The sequence below is a fragment of the Tenrec ecaudatus genome, chromosome 9, assembly GCF_050624435.1.
Source record: "Tenrec ecaudatus isolate mTenEca1 chromosome 9, mTenEca1.hap1, whole genome shotgun sequence".
Classification (NCBI taxonomy): domain Eukaryota; kingdom Metazoa; phylum Chordata; class Mammalia; order Afrosoricida; family Tenrecidae; genus Tenrec; species Tenrec ecaudatus.
Window position 1 is genome coordinate 49,523,227 of NC_134538.1, and position 15,359 is coordinate 49,538,585.

At 44.0% G+C, this 15,359-nt stretch overlaps 1 protein-coding gene across 5 annotated transcripts in view; it reads left to right on the forward strand.

Moving 5' to 3' along the window:
• ADAMTSL3 (ADAMTS like 3) overlaps positions 1-15,359 on the forward strand; it is a 398,206-nt gene that overhangs the window by 257,744 nt on the left and 125,103 nt on the right. For all 5 annotated transcript variants that reach the window (XM_075558058.1, XM_075558055.1, XM_075558056.1 and 2 more), the window contains exon 16: positions 9,119-9,408. In XM_075558058.1, the coding sequence (XP_075414173.1) occupies positions 9,119-9,408 (290 nt within the window). The remainder of the gene's footprint in view (positions 1-9,118; positions 9,409-15,359) is intronic.

Here is a 15,359-nt window from a genome sequence, read left to right on the forward strand (position 1 = left end):
TATTTCACAATTCAGCAGTCCTACTTTGGCAATATGTGTGAGAAGCACTGAAAAGAGCAGTATTATTTAACTCAAAGCAGACCTGGTGATCGGTTACAATTAAGAGATTGGGGATTATTCCTAGATTAACACATACACGTTTTCCAAGGACTACCACACCGCTATACAAATAAAGCAATCGCCCCGTGGTTCAGATACAGCCAATCTGTATCACACCAGTTCAGCTGAAATATATTAAGTAAACTGAGTGGCTGTGAGGACAGATCCCAGGACTGTCGTGTTATGGGCCAGTGGAAACAGCACGGAACCAAGAGTCTTGGAGCCTATATCCTTCACTGCTGTCGGTAGACTGTGTGACCTTAAACAAGTCTTGCCATTTGTCTGTGTTCCATTCTCCTGACCAATGCCATGAGCTGGTTGGGTGTGATCTTCTCAGGCTTTATTGGAACTCACAAATCCGAAAACTGAAGCCTACTTGCGATCTGACCAGTCTGGATTATAAAAGTATCAGTGGGCACAAAACACTAAGAGCAGGCCGAAGACACATTCTGAAGCTAGAGATGCAGAGTCTGACGGAGCGAAAGGAATGGGAGGTGCTTGATATTTCTAGTCAGGAGCCTGTGCAGAGAAAGCTCGCCGCCAGAGGCAGGCTCAAGTAATTGGGAAGGACAGCTGGTTTCATGTCATTCATGTTAAGACCTTCGTGATGACAAGCTCTGTAGGAAGGAGCAATTCACAGAATACTGGAGGAAAAGGAACTTTAGGTAATACGGCCAACTTGCCTCTCAAAACAGCCATTTCTTCTTCAACGCCTTTAGCAAGGGGCAGAGGTCACTGCCTCGAGAGACAGCTCACTGAAATGTACACCCCCACCTAATTCACCATAAAAAGCTTAAAGAGAGGATGAGAGAGAGTGCTTATCTTAAATAACTGGAGTTATTTGAATTTTTCCCCTGTTATTGCCTCAAAATACACTGTCTTCTCATGTTTGTTCACTGAAACAGCAGAACAAACACACTCGTGTCCTATTGCACGTGAGAAGTTTTCCCAAGCTTAAAGAAAGCTGCCATGAATCTCCAGAGTTTTGTCTTCCCCAGGCTCATCATTCTTGGCCTTTTCAGTGGGGTTTCAAGCTTGTTTCGAGCGTTGTTGTTTTTAGATCCCTTACCAACCCCATTGCTCTTTTCAGAACATACTCTCATTTGTCAATGTCCTGTTCAAATCTGCTCCAGCCCAGCCGTGAGCCCCGGGAGAGGGTGGATTACCTCTCCCCGACAAGGCACCATATGTCCTGTGATGCGGGCCAAGGGACTGGACGCATCACGCTTCTGATGTGCTCAAAGCTTTTCTACATGGCCTGCTGTCAAGTTGGACGTGAACGCAGAAGACTTGAGGGATGCTGTGAGTGACTGGCCCCAGAGCAGTCAAGGGAAGCGAGAAGAGGGTTGGGTTTGTGGCAGAAGCTTGGCGGATCTACAGCAAGAAAGGGACTTGGAAAAGGCGGACAAAGAAATGGTGAAAGCCGCGGACAGACGAAGGAGTAGAACTAGGAACCCTTGTTGTTACAGAGACCAAAGGGGCATAGGGTTTGAGGAAGGGATCTTGGTGCTGAAATAACCCAAGCAAGTAACTTGAGAAATAAAATTAAAGATACACACACACACACACACACACATTCAAATGTTCTCACAGTTCAGAATGCAGAAACCTGAAATGTAGGGCACCAACTCTGGAGGAAGGCTTTCTCTGTCAGCTCTGGGGGTATATCCACATCTGTCCCAGCATTCCTCCTCCTTGGTGGTGCTCATGTGGGATCCCCTTCCCCTGTGTATGCTTACTTAGCTCTCTATAAGGAGACTGGGCCCATTCCCTTGGCCTGCATCACAAGACAGACTCTATATAAGGACTAATGGGTTACACATCGGGCTGCTAACCAAATAGTCAGCAATTCAAAACCACCAGCCACAACTTAGCAGAAAGATGAGGCTTTCTACCTACTCCCATAAAGAGTTACAGTGTCAGAAGCCCACAGGGACAGTTCTATCCTGCCCTATTGGGTCACAGTAAGTCAGAACTCACCTGATGACAGTTGAGTTTGGTTTTTGTATGTCTCTGTGTATATGATACTCCTGGTACCTCTGCAGTGATTAGGTTTCAGACATGCTCAGTACTGATAAAGACCTCATTAACATAATAAAGATAAATTGTATCCCCAAGTGGGATTACTTATGAGCAAGGTTAGGATTGACGTTTTGTAGAAAGTCAACAGGAGAATATGAGGACTGAGAAAGAGCGGCAGCATTTGACAAGGCTGCCTTCTTTTTTTTGGGGGGGGGTAACTTTTGAGTAGTCTCATTCAGAAAGTGGAGAAGGAAACATTACAGAGATTTTAATAAATGAATTGTGCAAAAAGAAAGAAATGAGACAATGGTTGACTGCTGAAGGAAGGGGGAAGGATTGATGATCAAAGTAAGAAATCCATGCATGTGTGCGTCTGATTGTGGTTGGTTTTTTCTTTGGAGTTAGGATAGTCTTGAGCATATTGCAAGGGAAATGAGGAATTTAGACACGTTCATTAGCATCAGTACAAGTTGGATCTTGCTGAAAGTGTTGATTTCCTATGAGTCTCTAGAGCGTGCAAAGGAAGACCCCACGGGAAGAAAGGGATTTGAGATGGCAGAGTGGAGGGACAGATTTATAACACAGGGATGGCCATCGTGAACAGCCTAGGATGCTACCTTCCACCAAGACCCTTTGTTTTCAAGACGCAATTAAGCAATGATTGCTAATTGTGTATGTCTTCATCTGGCTAATGGAAGCTGTGGTGCAGTTACCCAAATGGGAAAACTTAATCATTATTTTCTCTTTCCTCATCTCTCATGCCTAACTAACAGCGGAGTCCCGCCAATGAGATCTCCTAAACGCTTTTCCAGTTCCGTCTCCTTTTCTCCCTCCCCACTACCCTCCTTGTCCAGATCCTGGAATTGCTTACCAGGATGCCTATAACCTTCCAGCTTGCTTCCTTCTCAATCACTTCAAACCATCATTCCACACAACACCAGAGTGGTCCAGCTAAGGCAGTGGTTCCCAACCTTCCTAATGCCGCGGCCGTTTAATACCCGTCCTCATGTGGTGGTGACGCCCTAACCATCAAACTATTTTCGTTGCTACTTCATAACTGTAATGTTGCTACTGTTATGAATTGGGCGACCCCTGCGAAAGGGTCATTTGACCCCCAAAGGGGTCACGACCCACAGGTTGCGAACCACTGAGCTAAGGCATAGATTTAATTCTATATTTCCACTATTCAGAATATTCATATGCCCCCAAAGATCTGAATTTGTCCACAGACCAATAAGGTTTCAAAGGGCATTGTCTTTCCTGGTTTCTGGCCTCATCTCTGCCACTTCCTTGCTTTGCCCTGAATGGGATGCTCCAGCCACACTCAGCTCTTGCCTTTTCCTTCTCCAAATGGTCTTCCGCTTGGTTCCATCCCTTGATCACCCTTTCTTCCCTGATTGACTTTATTTTTTAAATCACTATGCAAGAGGAGACAGTATAACAAATCCTCACATGTCCGTGATCTGACTTCAACAGTTACCAGCACAGGGCCTCTCTTGTTTCATCGTTATGATACAACTTCCACCCCACTGGATTAATTTTGAAGCAAAGCTGGACAGCATATCAGTATAGTCAGATTTTCATCAGTTTCTCTAAAAGATAAGGGCTCTCTTTTTAATAACCACAATGTCATTGTTAAAACTGAGTCTCAGATCACTTCTATCAGAATCACCTGCAGTATTTTTTAAGGTGCAGATTCCTGGCCCCTACTAAGTCAGCCCTCTGGGGATGGAGCCCAGTCACCAGCATTGTTGCCAGGACACCAAGTGATACTGGGGTGGGGTGGATACAAACATGTATCCAATTTTGGAAACCACTGAATCAGACGATCCCTAAAGTCCTTTGTAAGTTCTGAAAAATACCATCATTTCATTAACTTGGAGAAGCGTGATATTAGGTGAGCTTCCGAGACTTTCGAAGCAGTAGTGGCTTGGTGGTCGAATTCTTGCCTTTCATGTGGGCGGCCGGGCCACGTCCCAGCCAGCACACCAAGCACAGCCACAAACCCATCTGGCACTAGAGGCTTGCATGTTGCAAGAATGCTCATCAGGTTTCAGTGGTGCTTCCAGACTAACACCGACTAGGAAGGAAGACCTAACCAACTACTTCTGAAAAACCAGCCAGCGAGAGCCCTCTACTTCAGAATAGTCCAATATGCAATACAATCTTCAGGATGCTGTAGGACCGGACAGTGTTTCTTTCCTTTGGGCACGGGGTTACCGTGGGTTGTTACCAACGCAACAGCTGCTCCTAGCAACAGCACAGTGGTTTAGGCTGCATATCAGTGCCAAGCCTGCATTTTCTGTCAGCCTCTCCTGAGCCGGGCAGTGGTTTTCTTCCTCATATTTATTCACAGAACAAAGTCAGCATTTCTTCGATTCTGAAGGACACTGCTCCTTTCTCCCAGAGGGGAACACTCAGCAGGGAACACCTGTTCCTGGGCTGAGTGGCTGTCTCCCCTCTGCCTCCCACCATCTCTCCCTCTGTGGTCCCGGTGCAGTGGCTCTTCATCATTCGCACTGCCTGGCAGTTCCTGGCCCGTGCCTGGCTGTCTAGTGTAAAGTTTATAGCTTCCTGCCACCACTTCTAACGCCATTCATTCCCTAGATTTCCAAACAAAACCGCAACATAGCGCAGCCCCCAGTTCATCCTTTTATAACCACTGTCTTTTGTGGTTTGGGGATGCTTGCTTGTTGACAATGAACGAGAGAACGAATGTAGCTGGATTTCCAATCCCTTGAGCAAAGTCTGCCAAACCCATTTGAAGAAGATAAATATTTCTGCCTCTGTGGTTTATCATGGCCCGGGCTCTGAATTTATATAGGGAGCGGATGTTCAAATGCCTTTTTTTTTAATTTGAGAAAATAAAGATTATAGCTTATAAAGCTAAGCCAAGGAAAAGGCATTTTTTTTTAACCTTCTTAGCTTTCAGCTGTGGAATGTGTTGAGCCTTGATAGGGTTCATCATTGTTTTACAAGATCCTCCCCAGGGTCTTCGTAGTTTCTATGGGATTCTCTGTTGGCAATCTCCTTGCCTACATCTCCATTTTTCTTATATGGAAGCCAAGGAACTAGGGCAGGTTAAGAGCACTTCCGATGTTTCCTTCACTGTTCTTTTAGCATCTCCATGTGTGACCCATTTTACCCTAAGGGTCCTGTGAGAAGCTTTAATAGTATCTCCATTTTAGGAATGAGTAAACCAAGGCACAGCTATATTAAGGAATTATCCCCAATCTCAGAGCTCATAAGTGATGGTGAGTCCACACGATATGATACTAGAAAGGGCTCCGTTGTATCGGATGGCCCACTGGGTTTGGACCAGTAAGCAGACAGATTGTAAGCCAGTGTTGTAAGGTTTAGGGGCCAGGAAAGACTTCCTGGAAAGCAGAGCATACATTTTTATTGAGTTTTCAGTTCATTCACGTGTAGGTTTATTCCAAACAAAATGTGTTCAAGTATCTCACCTTGTGGCTAGCACCGTACCATCTGAAAGGCTCTCGGTTTGTTATCTTTTTCTATCTAGTTCTGCAACTGCCCTTTGTTTGTTTTCTGTACAAAATGTGCTCTTCTTCAACACATTAAAGATGTAAGATTTGGTTTCTACACCACCCGCCCCTAATTGACTGAGAAGTTCTGATTGGAACTACAATTTTTTGGTAAACAATTAGGGGGAATGTCCATCTGTAGGATTTTGATTCGTCCCATCCTTGGACATGTTGTGTGGCTCCATTTGTTCAAGTTTTTAGAGGTAGAGTTTTCTCAGTGTTTTGTAGTGTTAGTCATGTTGTAGGAACCTTGACGGGATAATGGATTACACACTGGGCTGCTAACTCCTAGGTCAGCAGTTTAAAACCACTAGTCATTCCAAGCGAGAAAAGTGAGGCTTTCTCCTTCCATCAGGATTTACCGCCACAGAAACCCACCGAGGCATCTCTGGAGGCACTCCGACTCATCAGAATTGACTGAATGGCAGTGAGTTTGGTCTGTCAGTCATGCCAAACGGACACATTTCTTTCCTAATGCATGCTACAGTCTTCTCCTTCTTCAACAGTGAAGACTTATTGCATCTGTTGGCTATTTGCACGTTGTTTGTTTACTCATCCTTGGAATAAACAGTACTTATTTAGGCTTGCATTTGGAGGACAGCAGTGGTTCAGAGGTATAGTTCTCTGCATTCACATGGAGACTCCCAGGTTCAATGCATAGCTGCAAAGTCCCCTTTGCTATATAGCTACGTCACAGGCTCTGGGAACTAGGACATGGACCTGTCTGAAGGCTGCCATCTCTCTGCCACACCAGACTTTCATGTTCATATTTTACTTTCCCTTAGTAGAGAATGTCCCCTTCCAGGCCCATTTTAGGGACATTTGTGTGTATCATATTTCTGGACAATTTCTCTGTTTTATGCGTTAGTATTTCTACTTGAAGAATTCAGTTACCCTCAGTGCTAGATTATTGAGGCTCCTTTTCATTTTGCTTTTAATTGATTTCTAAAAATCTCATTTTATAGCGATATAATTTGCATGTAATAAGTTGCATCTGTTTAAAGTGCCCAATGAGTTTTAACTAATATATCCACTCATAAAACTACAGCCTCATTTAAGATGCAAAACCGCCCTCTTGCCTTTCAGGCGCCACTCGCTCCACCCTTTGAATTCTTACTTGATTTTCAGCCCATCTCTTCTGTTTTGGGCCCTGGTTCTGAAGTGCTTGTTGGGCTATACTAGTGTTTTTGTTCATAGTTTGTTTTCTTAGCTCTGTAGCTCCTTTAGCTCAGTAGGTTTGCTTTCCAATTTATTCTATTGTTGCATCAACTTATCGCTAAGTTCTCCCATTACTTAGTTGGTATTCTTTGTAGGTTCCTGAATTATACAAAGCAGGTGCCCAGGTGGCACAAGGATGAACCCTTCAGCTGGTAACCAAAGGGTTGGCACTTTGAATTCACCCAGAAGCTCCATCGGAGAAAAGATCTGACCGTCTGTTCTCACAAAGATTAAACAGACAAACAAACTCCCATGTCATCCCATTAATTCTGACCTACAGAGAGTAGACAGCCTCATCTTTGTCCCTCAGAGTGATGGGTAGGTTTGACATGTCAACTTTGCAGTTAGCCCTCCTTCATTTATGCCACAGACCCACCTAGGAAACTTTGGGGGGCAGTTCTCCTCAGTCCTAGAGGGCCTTTAGGAGTCAGAATCGACTTGGCGCCACACAAAAGTAGTGGACAAACAAGTAGGAAACATAACCTCTGCTTCTTCGGCAGTTCGATGAAGAAGAAGGTTGTTTTGGGTTGGAATCGACTCAATGCTAATAAGTATCAGGCTCACATATAGCAACAGAGGATTGAGGATGTGTTGTTGTAAACAACTGCAGTAATTTTTGTCTGGGGAAAGGAGGTTGTGTTAGATGACGTCCAGAGGAACCTCACAATGGATTGTTCTGAAATGTTCAACATTAAGCTATAGAATTATATGTTAAGCACACATCTCATCACTGTTTCCCAAAGTTATGTAAGCAGAACACCAGTCTAAAACAAGGAGTCTGAATTCATTTCAGTTTATGCAAGTGGTATACATCATGTGCCCCCCTTAGAGATTTACGGTATATGCTCACATAGCATAGCCCTTGGAAATGTTTATAAGCCTATTGAGTATTAACACTCTTATGAATCCTGGGTTTCCCAAAGTTAATCTATCAAGGAATTTTATTTCTCATTAATTTATTAATTCTATTATTAATGTCTCGCCATGCAGACAATGTGGCTTCAGAGTATCCTAATATTTTGTTCCAGCTGCATCTTTATTTTTCTTCTTTATCTTTTTAACTTAGTGTTTGGCCAAGCAAACATTTTTTATAAAGGGAAGTAGAGAGATAAATATTGTAGACTTTGCCTGACACACAGTCTCTGTGTCCAACACTCACCTCTGCGGCAGCTGAATGAACGCGGCTCTAAGCAATATGTAAATAGAGGGGTGGCTGTGCTCCAACAATACTCTGTGTCTGGGCCCTGAGATTTAAATCTTATGTAATTTCCACAAGTCACAAAGTCCTTTTCTTCTTCTGATTGATTTTTCCTAGCCACTTAAATATGTAAAATCCATTCTTAGCTGGTGGGATTTACAATAGCAGGCAGGTGGGCTTGGGTTTGCCAACCTCTGATTTAGTAGACAGACATCTGAGTAAGAAAGAAATAACTACTTCCTTTTGCCATACTGCGTGCCTTTCCTATTTTCACGAAAATATCTTCATCTATTTTCAATTTACACATAAAAGAATATTATTCATGTAGACAGCATTTAAGTCATTCCACAATGTAGGCTGCACACATTAACTGACTCACTCACCGCCATTGAGTCGATTCTGACTCACAGTGGACCCCTACACCTTAGGACCATTTAATAAAATCCTGTCTGTGACAAAGCACAAACTCAATAAAGACTGGTTGAATGAACACTGGTAGAAATCTGCATATTCTAAAAGAAACTAGAGAGGTAATTATCTTTCTATTACGGTTTGCTTATGATCAGATGTAAAGGGAACATTTGTCATGAGGTCATGGTAACCGTGTCAAGGTAACCTTGCATGTCATGTAACCGTGTCAAGGTAACCTTGCATGTCATGGTAACCGTGTCAAGATAACCTTGCATGTCATGGTAACCGTGTCAAGGTAACCTTGCATGTCATGTAACCGTGTCAAGGTAACCTTGCATGTCATGGTAACCGTGTCAAGATAACCTTGCATGTTTGCAAAGGCCATGGACTAACAATTGAAGAGTACATGGATGCAAAGGTTTGGTGTATCTGTAGAGGAAACTGTGTTGGTCATTGAACTGGAAGATCTGTCAACGACATAATTGGCTTTCCGCGGAAACGAATGTCTGGCCTGCCCTCGGAGCGAAGCGAGCTATTTCGCCTTACCAGGGTGACTGTCGCGCTTGCATGGATGGTCAGTACTAATGCTGCCAACGCCCTCCTGTGGCTCTCTGGTGTCCTGCAGATTCATTCCGGAGCCCTGGTCGGCCTGCAGCGCCACGTGTGGACCGGGCGTGCAAGTGCGTGAAGTGAAGTGCCGAGTGCTCCTGGCGTTCACGCGGACCGACACGGAGCTGCCCGAGGAGGAGTGTGAGGGGCCCGCGCTGCCCACGGAGCGGCCCTGCCTCCTGGGAGCGTGCGAGGACAGCCCTGCCGCCCGCCCGCTGGCGGCCGCCGCCCAGGAGAAGGACAGCGAGATGACGTATGACTGGGAGTACTCTGGGTTCACACCTTGCACGGCGACCTGTTTAGGAGGTATGTAATGCGTTGCTTAAGGGACCTTTCGATGTGAATCGCATCAGGGTTTAAACAGGAAGCCTCAGAACTTCCTGTTTAGCAGTATTGCCTAAAGATACTAATGTAGCATAGAACCAAACTCACAATTTTGACTCACGGTGACCTCAGAGGACAGAATAGAACCGCCCCTGTGGCTTTCTGAGACTCTAACTATTTGCGCCGAGTAGAAAGCTTCATCTTTCCATCTCAGAGCAGATGGTGATTTTGAACTGCTGACCTTGCAGTTAGCAGCCCAACACGTAACCACACATAGCCCATAAACTACGGCACCAGGGACATTTATGTCTTGTGTTGCTGATGGTTTGAGAAATTAACTAGGCGAGCTGAGGTGAGTGTGGAAACTGGAAGTCTACAAATGTTAAGTAATTCAAGGAGCCGCAAGATTCTGCCATTTCCTTCCTGGATGTGTCACGGGGATCATTTCAGAAAGGGGAAGGGTTGTCTGTAGTGGCTGTGGAGTCTACTGTGATCATGGCCGTCCAGGCGATGCGTTACAGAGTACAACTGTACTTTCTCGCCTGAAATCTCCTGTGGTATCACTGGGTGAGTGCAAACAGCCAGATTTCAGGCTTCTGTCCAGCAATAAAGGTGAAGGAGACAAAAGAGAAAAACCCTTTCTGTCCAGTCCATTCGCTCACAGTGACCTTGTGAGACTGAGTGGAACCGTCCCATAGGGTGTCTAAGGCTGTAATCTGCAAGGAAGCACACTGATTCATTTTTTATAGCATGCTGGTGGCTTCGAAGTAGCTTTTCCATTAGCGGCTGAGCATGCAGGTACCCCAGGCTCATCAGCAATCCAGAACCCCTAACATGGCTTCAGGACTGCTGATGCTCCCCTCCACTCATCTGCCTGTGTGACTGGTGGCTGGCCATGTTCAGGCTCCATTCCAGAGATGGGAAAATTCAAGGAACTGCAGCCTGTAAAGGAAGATGGCTCCTGAGCATCTTCCTCCTTCCTGGTGGTCCTGAGCCCATGAGTGGAACTCCAGGTCAGGGGTCTGATATGGATCTCATCGTCTAGTCATTGTGCCTAACTCCCTGACCCTTTGTTGCCCCATTTCTTGGGTCAGAGGTCTGGATGCCTGCCATCCCAGCTTTACCACATCTATCTTTTGCCATCCTTTCTAATGAAACTTCTACCCCTGCTTCCCCTTGCCAACCACAGGCTTCCATTTGGAAAGAAATAAGTCCTAGCAGTACTTGCACACCCTTACATCTACCGTGTCAATCCCAAGCTTTTAGATCTTGTCACTTCATAGAGTGAGGACACATTCGCTCCTCTCTGACTTCCATGACTTTGTTAACTGAGGTGACCCTCCAGTTGGGAAAGCGTGACATACTGAGTTCTTGGTGCTCAAAAGGCAACTCAAGAGTTGCTCAAGGAGAGATGACCGATGACTCCTGATTCAGTCCAGAGAGTTTGCAGTTAGACTTCATCTCTTCAGCCTCCTGGCAAAATTCAAAAGCTGTTCTCTTGTCCCCGGAGCTCCCTGAGAGGGTGCCAGGCTCTACCTCCACAATGGCTAAACCCACTGGAATGACTTTTCCATCTTCTTTTCATTGTCGAGATATAGTCCCTGCACCGTATTTTTCATATATTGAAGTGTCTACTAAGTATATTTACCAAGTTGTGGGAGCAGCACCTCGCTCTGCTTCTAGAGCCCATTAACCTGCACCAAGAAATGTCCTACCCATTAGCTTGTTAGGGTGTTTGGTATTGTCAAGTTGGCTCCACCTCATAGTGACCCTTTTGCACAACCAAGCAAAACACTGCCTGGCCCTACACCATCCTCACGACTTTCTTATGTGTGATCCCATTGTTGCAGCAATGGTGTCAGTCCATCTCGTTGAGGATCTTTGTCTTTTTTGCTGCCCCTCCACTGTACCAAGCACCGTGTCCTTTTCCAGAGACCTGTCCCTCCTGATAGCGTCCAAGCATTGAGTCAAAGTCGCACCATCCTTGCTTCCAAAGAACACACGCAGTAGCAGTCACCTTCAATTTCACCTCAACTGACCTCAGCCTTAGGCAACCGCTTCTGTTTTCTCTGGGTGCCTTCACCTGTGCTGGGCATTTGGAATGACTAGAAGCAACAGTGTGTGGTCTGTTGCGATAACTTCTCTTATTTAGTAGAATGTTTCCAAGAGTCATTCATTTTGAAGCATGGTCATCATTCCTATGTATTTTCAAATACTATTTCATTGAGTGAACATATCACATTTTATTTATCCATTCATTCATTGATAGAGATTTGGGGCTATTATTCATAATAATATGAACAGTCATGGACAAGTGTTTATGTGGATGTATGTTTTTATTTCCCTTGGGTAAATACCTAGGAGTGGATCAAATGATTTCTCGTATCTGTTGAAAACACACGCACTTTGTGAAAACTGATTATTCTCTAATTAAGCTTAATCTGGTTGGCACCGTGGAGCCTTTTGGCCTTTTGTGAGAAGCAAAGCTGCCTTTGTCATTTCAGAAATGCAACTCCCTGTTCAGATAGTTGATATGAACATGTCCATTTGCCTTCTGAAATCTCGTGTATCTGGAACACAGTTTTGCAAATTTTAGCAGAGTTCAACTTGGTCATCTTTCAACACTATTATTGTGTAAGCCTAGAAATGCATACGCCCAGGACACTCTCATTGAAGTGAACCTTAGAGATCCACTACCCACAGTTTTCTGACTGGAGGAGCGGAAGTCCAGAGAGACCCCACCAAGTCAAGGATATAAAACGAACAACTTCATCGTCATCCACATTGGAGTGGCAGCAGAGAATTCATTTGTAAATTCTAAAAGCATGAAGAACCTAACAATAATATAAAAAAAGAAGAACCTAGAAACATTCAGTAGCCATCTTTCAGAAGATCTATGTAGATGTACGCGTGTGTCTATGCATCATCGGGCGCTTACATGAATGTGCGTATGTACATTCACACATATCACTACTGAAAGATAGGCAAGAAGCTGTCATTGACTACATTGTAAATATTCATTTCTAAAGTTCCTCTTTTGTATTTTATATTGGTTTTGCTGTGGGAATCTTCCCCCACTTTGTTTTCTTTTATTTTTAAGATCATTTATTTTGTTTGTTGTTGTTGAGCATACATGGCATATTTATACATCCATTTTCTACGTGTCTAGTCCAGTGACATTAATGTCATTCTTTAAGTTGTGCAACTGTCGCCCTAGTCCCTTTCAAGGTCGTTTCCTCCCTATTAACACAAACTCATTGCCCCCTAAGCTTCGGATCTAACCTTGAATGCTGTGCTCAGTTAACTCCATGTAGATAGATCTTAAAGAGCACAATGCTCAAGGCAGACATTCTTTACTAGTTAAAGTAAGTAGTTACTGACTTTAGAGGATTTAGTTTTCCAAGTCTTCTGTGAAAAAGTCAAATTATAGACAGGTTAAAGCATGTTTTTATAATGAAGGAACAAGACATGAAATTGGAAGCCACGAAATAAAAGATTCCCAGATTTGCTTTCACACAAGTTTGAAATATGTGCTCAATGAAAGCACAATGCCATAAATGAAACTAAAACCCAAGAAATCAAAACACCAGTAACTGAGGACTCAAATGGAAAGGAGGAGTAGGTGAGACGCGCTCCTGGTGCTCAGGAACCGGGTTGGACCAGGAGGCCTTGCCCTTTAGTCTGTCCTCTGAGCAAGTTGATCTTGATGGAGAGTCTGTGTCAATCTTTCCTCTTTTGACCCTCAAGCTGTTCAACGTTGCTGCTCAGCTTAAACTTGCTACCCTTCATCCTTCAGTCCACTGGGATGGGTTGGGTTGAACCAGGTCTTTAGATCTGTGCCGCTTTCTCTGTGCTTCTCAGAGATGGGGTGCTAGGGCAACGCCTATGCTGGGAAATGTCCTTCCCCACAGTGGGCTCCCTCCTTTTAAAAACAAAACAAAACAAAACAACCTTTTGATTGTGAATTTGGGTAAAGGCTTACAGAGCAGGTCATCCGTTTTACATTCAACAATTCTTACAAATTTTGTTTCATCTCCGTGATTATAATCCCCACAATAAATCAGAACTTAACCCAGTTTGGCCCTGTGTTTCCTATTTCCATTCTTATTTATTTCCTAATCCTTCTAGACTTTGACTTTGGGGAAATGTCACCCTTTTGTTCTCCAATGAATGGTGATTCAAACTTGGGCGGACCTCTCCCATGATATTGTTTCCTTTATAGACCCGTCTATTGGGACAGCATTGATCCAGAGGGCGAGTTCACTTCCAGGCCTAAAGGGTGACTCGGGGTCATAGTCTCAGGGTTGCTCCAGTCTCTATGTGATGAGTAAGCTTGGTTTTTTATTTTGATGAGTTTTGAGTTTTATTCTAAATATTTCTCCCACTCTACCCAGAACCTTCTAATGATGCCCAGAGGTCACCTAGTTCTGGCTCTTAGGGTGGTAGAGACTGATGTGTGTTTAGTCCTCTAGTCCATTAGACGAATTGTTTCTGTGTGTCTTTGATCTCATCACTCTTCTTTCTTCTGGACTCGAAGAGGCCAATCATTGTACCTTCGATTGCCAGTCACAAGTCTGTAAGACTCACCATAGTTGGATGTTGAACACCGCCGTGTGGACTATGTTATATCAGTTGACCTTGGTGACTGTGAGACCTTGGTCCTGATCCCCTAGGCCCAGTGACTCCTCACCTCAAGGTATATGGTTATTTTAAAGAAGTTTTAATATCTTTACCTCCTACATGTTCTACCACATTTATATGTTCTATCAGCATAGTCTAGTAATTATGTGTATAGACTTTGAAGTCTGTCCCCATTCAGGATTCAAGCTCTACTTCTTGTTGGTCTGCTTGTTAAGGTGTTAAAAGCCTGGGTTACAATTGTAAACTGAGAGGAGCCGTATCTATCTGGTTAGGATTCTTGAAAGGATCGGATTCCACGATGCTGGTGGGGTGTTTAATCTCAGTGCCTGGCATATAGGTACATAATAAATGCTGGTGGTGATGTTTTTATAATATAACAATAATAGCATATTCCTCTTACATTATAATCTTGTTCATATTGTCTCTTTTTAAAAATATGACTAAGTTTCAGAACCCCTAACTACCTCTAGTTGTTAATTTTCTGTTTATTTTCATGTGTTTTCTAGGTAAATAATCATCAGCGATTTTCCCCTGTCCTTTACAGTTGTTACTTGTCTCATTCAAGCTTCATATCTTAGTGCACAGTATAGCACTCAAGGAACAATGGTCATCTGGATAGCACTAACTTTAATCTCGGTCTTGACAGCAGCAAGAGTCTATTTGATCAACAATAACCCTCTACAAATAGTCACTGCATGCTGCTTTGTGCCAGATACTGAGCTGGGTGATAGTGACATGGTAGTTCTTGCCTTTGGGAACTTAAATCTAGCTGAAAGGAGACCTATTTGGCAGAGGGAAATTATAAGTTCAATTGGGAGTGTGATGATTTTAAGGTTCTTTAAGACCTCAAGTGGAAATGCTAAACAAGAAGTCCGATGCATGAGAAGCGAAGGAAAGAACTCAGGATGCGAAACATGTATTTATTCGTCATCTGTGTATGGAAGGGTTGAAGCTCAGGGCACACATGCAAATGTTTAGTAAGGGAGCATGTATGAAGAGTGGAGGTGGCCTGAGACTGAGCCTAAAGGAAATTCAGCATTACGCGGTTGGTGGAAGACAGTGAGCGACAAGTGTCTAAGAAATGGGGCCAGTGAGATAAAAACCAGCCGAGTGCAATGCTTCCTGTCCGAGAGCCTTGCATGCACCTTAAAAGTCATCGAAGGAGAGCGAAAGGCCAAGGACTCAGCAGTCCCCACTAGATGTCCTGAGAAGATGGAAGGGTCTGAGATTCAAAGCACAGTTAGAGGGTTCTAGCGGGAAGGAGAAGACGACTGGGCCCCATGGTGGGCTTT